Source organism: Ranitomeya imitator, chromosome 2 (assembly GCF_032444005.1).
Source record: "Ranitomeya imitator isolate aRanImi1 chromosome 2, aRanImi1.pri, whole genome shotgun sequence".
In the NCBI taxonomy this organism is placed as follows: domain Eukaryota; kingdom Metazoa; phylum Chordata; class Amphibia; order Anura; family Dendrobatidae; genus Ranitomeya; species Ranitomeya imitator.
The window spans coordinates 808,705,819-808,717,165 of record NC_091283.1 but is presented as its reverse complement, the minus strand read 5'-3'; the positions used below and the strand labels follow the sequence as shown (position 1 = coordinate 808,717,165).

At 39.7% G+C, this 11,347-nt stretch overlaps 1 protein-coding gene across 2 annotated transcripts in view; it reads left to right on the top strand.

Annotated features, from left to right (window-relative positions):
* Positions 1–1,488: 1,488 nt before the first annotated feature.
* Positions 1,489–11,347, top strand: part of ADGRA1 (adhesion G protein-coupled receptor A1) — an 873,399-nt gene continuing 863,540 nt past the window's right edge. Inside the window, exon 1 of one of the 2 annotated variants that reach the window (XM_069753826.1) lies at positions 1,489–1,961. In XM_069753826.1, coding sequence (XP_069609927.1) covers positions 1,741–1,961 — 221 coding nt within the window. In that variant the 5' untranslated portion in view covers positions 1,489–1,740. The remainder of the gene's footprint in view (positions 1,962–11,347) is intronic. The other variant, XM_069753828.1, reaches the window with a different exon arrangement.

Genomic DNA, 11,347 nt, shown 5'->3' with positions numbered 1-11,347 from the left:
CATTAGCTCCGGACATTAGCTCCGGACATTATCTCCGCACATTAGCTCCGGACATTATCTCCGCACATTAGCTCCGGACATTAGCTCCGGACATTAGCTCCGGACATTATCTCCGCACATTAGCTCCGGACATTAGCTCCGGACATTAGCTCCGGACATTAGCTCCGGACATTAGCTCCGGACAAAGCCACGGAAGTTGGCACAAATTGCAGGAAGTAGTATTCTAGGCAATTATATATAAGACTAGATGGCAGCCCGATTCTAAAGAATCGGGAGTCTAGAATCCATATATACTTGAAATTCGGCAGGAGCTTGAAGAGCAACGTCACTGGGCCCGCCTCCACGCAGTAGAAACTTGCTGTGAGGTAAAAATTCAAAAATCACACCAAAATGGCGGGCGGAGTGTGTCACAGTACGGCACGTTTCTGATTGGTCGCTCGCAGCAGGCGACAACCAATCAGACACTGGACACTGTTGACGTCACTTATCTCCGGACATTAGCTCCGGACATTAGCTCCGGACATTAGCTCCGGACATTAGCTCCGGACATTAGCTCCGGACATTAGCTCCGCACATTAGCTCCGGACATTAGCTCCGGACATTAGCTCCGGACATTAGCTCCGGACATTAGCTCCGGACAAAGCCACGGAAGTTGGCACAAATTGCAGGAAGTAGTATTCTAGGCAATTATATATAAGATATGCTTTACATGTGAAATATTACTACACATCCCTCCAAAGTTCTTCTGGACCTCATGCAACTATGTACTGTAATTACAAAATAAAATTCACGGCAGGGGAGAGGAAAACAAAAGATGTTTTAAAAGACCCCGTCCTGAACAAATGTAAAGGTACCGTCACACTTAGCGACGCTGCAGCGATACCGACAACGATCCGGATCGCTGCAGCGTCGCTGTTTGGTCGCTGGAGAGCTGTCACACCCTGGTTACCAGTGAAGACATCGCTGAATCGGTGTCACACACGCCGATTCAGCGATGTCTACGGGGAGTCCAGCGACGAAATAAAGTTCTGGACTTTCTTCCCCGACCAGCGATCTCCCAGCAGGGGCCTGATCGCTGCTGCCTGTCACACTGGACGATATCGCTAGCGAGGACGCTGCAACGTCACGGATCGCTAGCGATATCGTCTAGTGTGACAGTACCTTAAGACACTGTTAACTGATAACAAAGTTATAAAACTATGCAAAAGTTTGCGAAACCCAAGATTGTGAATGCGCTGAATATAACCAATGTAAGAGGTTACTTTTTTTTGGAGCTTTTGTTGGAGATTTGCTGTTTTCTTGCAGTAAAGGATGGTGAGGATCTGATGTATGATGTGATACAATCCCATTGTGCTCCGGTCAATGTCTGTGTAGTAGCTGTGAATGCACCAGGGGGACCAATGATATGGAAGTGAGTGGGCCGGACGCAGGGATGGAGAAAGGGAGGAGTGGGCGAGGGATGGAAGGGGCTGCTGACAGCCATAGCCTAACACACTTTTTCCTGTACAACTTTTCTCCAGCTTTATTGTAAGTTCTGATAAACTTTGGCTCGTAGGCGACTTGTCTCCCTGACAGCTGATTGGAGTGAGATGACAGCATATTATTCCATGATGTCCCTCATATATCCACAGACCGCTCAGTGCGCAGCAGCTATAATTTCTGACAACGTTTTTAATGGGAAATAATAATATTTAAAAAAATAAATAATCTGGAAAGTTTGACGTCTGAAGATGTCCTAACATGGATCGAACACATCTGCTCGTGGTCCTCATCTGCTTCCTGATTGTCGGCAGCTCGCTGGCCAGCAGGGTCTGTCCGGACCTCATCACTGACAGCTGCCTGTGCACCGTGGAGCGCTCCAAGGGACTGGGGCGACACAAACTCACCAAAGTGGTGTGCAATGGAGGCGAGCTGGTGGAGACCATACAGCCCGCATTACTGCCCAACAAAACAGTGGCCCTGTGAGTACCCATAGGATTGCACACAAAATGTATACTAAGTTGTATCTGGGCATTCTGAATGCAGGAGTTTATTCAGGTTGTTCAAATAAAATTGTTTAGAGGATATTGAAGGCGTAGTGATGGAGAATCTATTTGCTAAATTTACAATTTGCAGCAAATTCTTCAAATCAGAAGTAATTTAAAAAAAAATCTATCTATCTATCTATCTAATATCTATTATCTATCTATCTAATATCTATCTACCTATCTATTATCTATCTATCTATTTATCTATCTATCTTATATCTATTTACAGTATCTATCTATTATCTATCTAATTATCGATTTATTAATCTATCTATTATCTATCTAGCTCATTATTTATCTATCGATTTATCAATCTATTATCTATCTCTCTCATTATCTATCTATCTATCTATCTATCTATCTATCTATCTATCTATCTATCCATCCATCTATTATATATCATCTATCTATCTACATATTATCTATCTATTATCTATTATATCTCTATCTAATTATCTATCTATCTAATTATCTATCTATCTATCTATCTATCTATCTATCTGTCTGTCTGTCTGTCTATCTATCTATCTATCTATCTTATATCTATTTACAGTATCTATCTATTATCTAATTATCGATTTATTAATCTATCTATTATCTCTCTAGCTCATTATTTATCTATCTATCGATTTATCAATCTATTATCTATCTCTCTCATTATCTATCTATCTATCTAATATATCTATCATCTATCTATATATTATCAAGCTATCTGTTATCTATATATTATCTATCTAAAATCTATCTTCTATCAAACAAATCAAGTGTAGTCTGATTCTGAAGCCATATTTTCTTCCATTAGTTTCCTATATCTTACTGGCATGTATTTATTAGGTTAGTATGAAGTGGAAGAGAGATGAAAGTCTGACCACGGGTTTGAAGTATTAGCCTCAAATCATTGCTTATCTCTAGCAGACAGAAAATGTTAGAAGATTTTAGATCAACTTGCCAAATTGTTATTTTTTTCTTAGATCCAGTGGAGGACACACAAAGAAAAATTAGAAAAGCTGAATTTTTTTTGTACAAGTTTATTTAATGCAGCAATATTAACTAACAATACATTATGCCTTGAAAGGTGTGCACTGTGACAGTATAAAATAATTAAGGTTATCATTAGTTACTAATGTTGCATTAAGTTTCAGGTTACAATGCTCATTTCTTCATTCATTACCAGACCCTCTAATACGCAGTTTGCAGTCTGATCCACTTTAAAATGTTCTCTTGTGGGATTGTCTCTCCCAGTAATATAGGCTGGATATGAGATCTATTTGTATCCAGGGTGCTGTCATCTTCACTTGTTTTTATATGTCAGCACATTGCTAATACTACACTTACAGTTGTGTTCAAAAATTTACAAACCCCGGCAGAATTTTTGCTTTCTTGGCCTTCTTTCACCTTTTTTCAGAAAATATGAATGATAACACCAAAACTTTTTCTCCACTTATGGTTAGTTGTTGGGTGAAGCCATTTATTGTCAAACTACTGTGTTTTCTCTTTTTGAATCATAATGACAACCAAAAACATCCAAATGACCCTGATCAAAAGTTGACATACCCTGGTGATTTTGGCCTGATAACATGCACAGAAGCTGACAGAAATGGGTTTGAATGGCTACTGAAGGTAACATCCTCACCTGTGACCTGTTTGCTTGTACAGTAATCAGTGTGTGCGCATAAAAGCTGAGTGAGTTTCTGGGATCCAGACAGACTCTTGCATCTTTCATCCAGCCACTGACGTTTCTGGATTGTGAGTTCTGGGAAAAGCAAAAGAATTGTCAATGGATCTATTGGAAAAGGTAGTTGAATTGTATAAAACAGGAAAGGGATAGAAAAAGATATCCAAGGAATTGATAATGCCAGTAAGCAGCGTTCAAACTGTGATTAACAAATGGAAAATCTGGGGCTCTGTAAAAATCAAACCACGGTCACATAGACCAACAAAAATGTCATCCACAACTGCCAGGAAAATTGTTTGGGATGCAAAGAAAAAAATACAAATAACATCAGCTGAAATACAGGACTCTCTGAAAACTAGCGGTGTGGCTGTTTCAAGATGCACAATAAGGAGGCACTTGAAGAAAAATGGGCTGCATGGACGAGTTGCCAGAAGAAAGCAATTAGTGCACAAATGCAACAAAGTATCTCGCCTACAATACGCAAAACAGCGCAGAGACGAGCCTCAAAACTTGTGGAACAAGGTAATTTGGAGTGATGAGACCAAAATTGAACTTTTAGGCCACAACCATAAACATTACAATTGGAGAGAGGTCAACAAGGCCTTTGATTCCATTCCTACTGTAAAGCACGGAGGTGGATCGCTGATGTTTTGGGGATTTATCAGCAAATACTGGAGGCAAATGTGCAATCATCAGCTCGGAAGATGCGCATGGGATGTACTTGGACGTTCCAACATGGCAATGATCCAAAACACAAGGCAAAGTCGACCTGTCATTGGCTACAGCAAAACAAAGTGAAGGTTCTGGAGTGGCCATCTCAGTCTCCTGACCTCAATATCATTGAGCCACTCTGGGAAGATCTCAAGCGCGCAGTTCATGCTAGACAGCCCAGGAATTTACAAGAACTGGAGGCTTTTTGCCAAGAAGAGTGGGCAGCTTTATCATCTGAGAAAATAAAGAATCTCATCCACAACTACCACAGAAGACTTCAAGCTCTCATTTATATTACAGGGGCAATATATGGTATTAAGAAATGGGGTATGTGAACTTTTGATGAGGGTCACTTGGATGTTTTCGGTTGTCATTATGATTTAAAAAGAGAAAACACAGTAGTTTGACAATAAATGGCTTCACCCAACCCCTAACCATGAGTGGAGAAAAAGTTTTGGTGTCATCGTTCATATTCTCTGAAAAAGGCCAAAAAAACAAAAATTCTATTATGTTCTGTTATCTGTAATATCTGCTCTATTAATCAAAATGGAACTTGCAGAAATCCATATGCATGCCACCAAAATATCCCCATTCAGATGAATGGAACAGTTTTTCGGCCACCAAAAATCTCTGCAATTAAATTTGCCGCATTTGAATATATTCTAATTATCAAGAGCTAGATTCACAATTTTGCAGCCCAAATGATCTTAAAGAAAACATACATTATACATTATTATGTAGATATAATTTTTGATGAAACTGCTGTTCTTACTTTTAAAATCCGTGTCAGAATTGCTGTACAATCCTTTCTGAAATGTAAAATTTTACTTTTGCCTACTAAGCCTGAATTGCCTGATTACCTCCTCAGTGTGCCTCTTCCCTGCTGCTGCTGGAAACTCACACTGCTCGGTATAAGCTGCAGTTGTCAGTTGGGCTCGGTGGATGGAGATTGAATACTTGGACTTATGAAATAGTCATTTTATGATCCAAACATCACATACCCATTCTGACATGGATTTTCAAAGTTAGAACACCAACCCCAAACAAGTCTAAAACATCTGTTTATATTAATGGTGACAGATCCACTGTCATCTCATAGCATCCCTGCTGTCATGATCCATTCCAGAGTTTAGTCCTGTCTGCTCTTTCTCAGGGAGGATCATGTCAAGGGTTAACTTTGCTCTGCCTCATTCTGGGCTCAGGTGTGCTATTTAGCTCCCAGGTATCCTGAGGGTGGTGTCAGCTATAGTTCTGCCTTCGGTTTGTGAACCTGACTCTGGAAGCCCTTGATTTGCCCTGCTGTGAACCCTGACTTGTCCTGTGTCTGTTCACTCCTTCTGTCTGCCCTTTCCCAGTGTTTGTCTGTTCTGCTTGATTCTCTGATTCTGACCTCCTGGCTTGGCTATTGACTCTGTTTTGATTTGTCCCTATTGTACCGTATTTTGCTCGTCCTGGTTTACTGATCTCTTGCTACATCCTGACTATCCATTCTGTCTATATCCTTTTTGCACTGTCGTGCTATCTTGTGTTCTAACTCAGCTTTTCTGACCACTCTCTCGCCACTAGGTAGCATCTGTCCTGCTGCTCAGTGTGTGCAGTCTCGCTTCCCTATCAAGTTCCCCCTTGTGGAGGTTGCGCTGTACTGCACTGTAGCTGCATGACACCTGCCAATTAAAAGTCTGCACAGATATTTGATTTTAATTCTGGGAAGCATCATCATTAGAAAAACCTAATTGTTTTTTGAGTTTACAGGAGCTTGTTAAATTGTTAGTGGTGCATCTCAAAAATGATTTTTTGACTATTATCAACAACATCCAGTAAAATTGTGAGTACTATTTTGGACTATTGTACAAGCCATAACTCCAGACACTATGTTACTATGTAACAGAATGGATTTACTATAGTATTCAACTCTGTATGTAGATTTGTTGTATTAGAATATGGATATAGGTTTTACATACATTTTTATCATGGTCAATAAATGGGTTTTCCACTATTTGGAAAACCCCTTTTTAAATGCTGTAGTCTTCCTTCTAACATAAAAAGCCTTATACTCATTTAATGCACAGGCAACATTCCAACGATTTTGAAACTGGGTCTCCTGGTGCTCGGTTGACATTGTTATGCCATTATACAGCCAAATCAGATCTCATGCTTTTCACTGAGGAGGAGCAAATACTCTGAAGCACATGGCTGCAAATTGAGATTCTGGTTTGGCTTTTATTCTAAGGGTATGTGCACACGTTGCGGATTTGCCTCTGGATTTTTTTGTGCGGATTCTGCATCTCTTGGCAGAAAACACAGGTGCGGATTTGATGCGTTTTTTATGCGGATTTTGTGCAGATTTCATGCGTTTTTACCCCAGAGGATTTCTATAATGGAATGGGTACAAAAACGCTGCAGATCCGCACAAATAAATGACATGCTCCTTTTAATCCGCAGCGTTTTCCGTGCAGAATTTTCCGCACCATTAGCACAGTATTTTTTTTTCCATTGCTTTACTTTGTACTGTATATCACTTGCGGATCTGCAGCGTTTCTGTGCGAAAGAAAAAGCTGCGGATCCGCAGTAAATCTGCAACGTGTGCACATAGCCTGAGTCATATGCCAATGCTTGTTGAATGGTAGATATTGACTTTTAGGATTGCTACTTCCAAAAGGTGACGCTATAGGATCAGTCCCTTTCCTCACTGAGGAGGCAATTTGCATATTTAATTTTCCATTGCATGTCCTATTAGTCTCCTTACACTAGTATGTCAGGCATGCCACACTGCAGAGAGATACCCCTTAGACCCCATTGTTATGCCATGTGAGTGCCGCTACTCATGGGCAGCAGCTCTCACACTCTTCTTGGACGAAACATGATTTGTCTGCAGTATGTTCTTGAGTGATATGGTCTTGCTTGGTGTAACAATGTAATGCGAGCAGATGGAGACCTCACTGGGACAGTGTACAAAACTGTTTTTTGGGGATCTTCATAATATTCCTGTGTAGCAGCCTATACTGCATATATATATATATTTTTTTTTTAACCGCAAAATAATATTCCTCATTTGCAGCACATAGTAACATCAATTTTAAAGTCTATTTGTTAAATAATATTACTCGTCTATTGCTTAAAATACTTAATATTTGTCTAGCAGTTGTACAACTGGCGCAATCCAGGTAGAGATAATCATACGTGACAATTTAGCACTGGCAATAATCTTCATTATTCCACATTTTGAGTGTGTCAGAAAGATGATTGAAAAAAAACATAATTTTCTATTTGTTTAAAAAATAGCGTATCTTTATTTAGCAGTTGTGCAACTGGCGTAATCCGGGTAGAGATAATCTTACGTGACAATTTAGCAGTTCAATAATCTTTATTACTCCGCAATTGGAGTGTCCTAGCAAGACGATTGAAAAAAAATCATAATTTTCTATTGGTTTAAAAAATAGCGTAACTTTATCCAGCAGTTGTGCGACTGGCACAATCCGGGTAGAGATAATTGTAAATGACAATTTAGCAGGGGCAATAATCTTCATTATTCCGCTGTTGGAGTGTGTTACCAAGGGAATCGATAAGGAGTACAAGTTTCACCATTGCACAATGTGTCAAGTTTTCACAAAATACAAAACATTAGCTACGTGGGGTATACATACATGACCACTAGGTACTTGTTGCAGGAGGATGAGGAGGAGGTGATTTAATGAACAAAATGGGTTCGGATCGTAAGGGATGGATGTTAAGACAATATCCAAAACAAAACATTTTGGGCTGCTTTTACAGTATGTTGCTGTCATCTGTAGGGCTTACAAGTCACTGGAAATCCAGCCCTTGTTCCATTTTAGAAGGGTCAGCCTGTCTGCAATTTCTGTTGACAGGCGTGTGCGCCTATCCATTATGATTACACCAGCCAAACTAAAAACCCGCTCAGACCACACACTTGCAGCAGGGCATGGCAGCACCTCCAATGGTGAAGGGGTATTGGCCAGTTTCTGTAGATTTCAAGCACGCCTAAGAGACTGGGCTAATACTCTCCACAGATCTATTTAGGCCGCAGCCTTCCACATATTGGAAAATGGTAATTACCATGCTAAGGCCATTACCTGAGCTCTGTAGCACTGCTTGTCACCTGAGTAATACTCACCAAGAAACTCAACACTCTCTGGGACATATCCTGTAATTACTAAATTGTTGCTCAATACCATGAACAAAATACATTCTGCCTGGTTGGGTGGTTTCCAGAAGAACTGCGTAGGCTTGTGCAGGTTGATCACTCCTGTCTCTTTCCCTTGAGGAGGCTGCTTCCAAGTAAAATGAGGCTTGTGCATGTTCCTGGCATGGGTTTCAGGCCTGACAGACTGATCACAACACAGGCCCTCGCTTGCATACACTGTATTCAGAATTTAATTTTAATGCTTTTGGTGTCTGGTAGAATCCAATTTCCTGACTTTGATCATACAGCTCCCCCAACTCCTGTATTATATTCACCTTACAGCGGCTTCACCTGCTATGACAGTGGTTCCATTGGGATCCGATGGCAAAAATGAACTGTGGTCCTTACAAAACGCAGGTTTCATACATCTGGTGGCCTTCTGAAAATTAAAAGCGAGAGTTGCATAATGACATGGCGGTGAACATAGTGGTGGTGGTGTACAAAGCCCAAAATTCAAATGGGCATGTTTGAAATGGCATTGTAAAGGGATGCAGAATATGTATTCTGCTATCTTGCTATTTGGCATGAGGGAGGGACCTCCCAACTGTAGGAGTGTGAGCTCTCCCAAATGTATGATATAGGGCTACCTGAGGGCCCTTGCCAAACTCAGGTTTCATGGCACCTGCTGGCACTCTGCAAATTGTAAGTGAGGGTCTCATAATGACATGGTGGTGGACATGGTGGTGGTGGAGGGTAAAGCCCAAAATTCAAATGGGTATGCTTGAAATGGCATTGTAAAGGGATGGGGAATATACATTCCACTATTTTGCTAACTATTTGGCATGAGGGAGGGGCATCCCAAATGTAGGAGTGACAGCCCTCACAATTGTTAAAGGAAAAACTTTTTTTTTATTTAGCGTTCTATACATGTAATTATGAAGCAAAAAATGTTTCTTTGCATTTATATCTTTAAAATTTTGGGGGGTTTAGTAGGTCTTTTTACAAATCCGTAAACCGGCACAATAGTCTGATAACATTATTCCCAGATACCATATGTGAGTCATAAAGGCATGCAGGCATATTCTCCATGCTGTTCCCATGTAGTTTCAGCTCTTTCCCATCCATTTCAGCCTTTTTCCCATGCGCCCAGACCTGTTTGTTGGGTCCAGCAGAAAAATATTCAGCTTTCCCATTGACTTGCATTGGATTCGTTATTCGGCACGAATACACGGATATTAGAAATTATTCGCGACGGTTTTCTCGAATCCAAATATTTCACTATTTGATCATCTCTAATTATAACCTTTTTTTAATTTTACATGGGGGACTACTGTGTTTAAGAAGAGGTTTCCAATATAGTTACCAACCCTTCAAGGTGCCTAATGCTGCAGTATCATGGCGGTTGCACAGAAAAAAATTGGTCAACGGGTGGAGGAGGTAGAAATGATTAAAAAACAATCTCTGTAAGCTGTATCCAGCCCTTAATGAGCCATCGTCATCCAATCTGAAAGCTGAGAGGTTCTTTTTAAACTACTTTTTTGCTCTTAAACGCCTAACAAAGTCCACAAAGATGAATATATCCTTCAAGGAATCGTTATGTGCCTTGTGTAGCTCTAAGGAAATATGAAGATGAGAGCCAATCACTTGTAGTATGAAGACATATTATGCTCCATTTCTTCTTTTAGCTCATTATAAACAGGAAAAAAAACACTCAGACAATCAACAAATCATCTCAGATGGGCCCCGGGGCCATTCCCTATCTAGAAGTTTGGTTAGCAAAGCAATTACAATGAGCAGTCAATGAGCATAAAAATGTTACTTGATTCATGTTAGGGGGGAAGAAATGTGGCTGTAGGGGACGTCATTCATTAAATATATATTATTCAAATGCAAGATTTAATCTGTAGAATCTCAATAAAAGTAACAGAACCTTCTGATATCAATTCTATCCCTGAGAGACATCACATTTTCTGTAAATCTTCGGAGATGAAGGAAGATAATTGCATAAGATAGTGCACTCGGCAAAATGTTTGTAGGACTGGAATTCGAAAACCACAATTGGAATGGACTATGAAGCAAATGGTACCAGACGATATGAGGATTAGATTGTCTTCTCACTCGGTAATGGTTGAAAAGATTTAGAAAAGCCACTGAAAAAAATGAATCCAATTATCACTGAAGCACAAAGACGATATAAAGGGGAACAAACTTCCTTTGCCTTTATTTTAACTAAAATTAACCATCTGGGAAAACTCAGAATCCGAGAAACAGTTTGAGAGAAGTTAGCCCTTAACTTGGAGAATTCTTACATCTGTGGCAATTCAAATACTAACTAGAAATAATATTACAAACATATGATATATTTTTAAAAGTAGACACCTGGCAATTAATACTCATAGATGTCTAAATGTAGTTTTACATCAAAGCATACTGTTTGGTAAATATGCAAAAAAAAAAGTCTCAAGCTGGGTCTGAGAGTCTCAGGATACATACACTCAATTTTTTGAAGGCAGTCAAAAATCCTGAGTTTTCTAATTGAAAGAGTTTCAGGAAATACTCTTAGTTTGGGAAAGTTTTGGAAGAGTTTTTAATTTTATTGAAGCAGTTTTAAAGATTTTTTTCAATTGTCTGTGGACAGTTTTTTCAATGAAGTGGAGTTTTTTGATTGAACTTAGTTTCCATCAGGAGATTATTCAAAGAACTGATATGCACTTTCTTTTCTCACATCAGGCATTTGTCAATACCTGGAGTTGAAGAAAAATGCTGAAAAGACTAAACATTTGACCAGCAAAT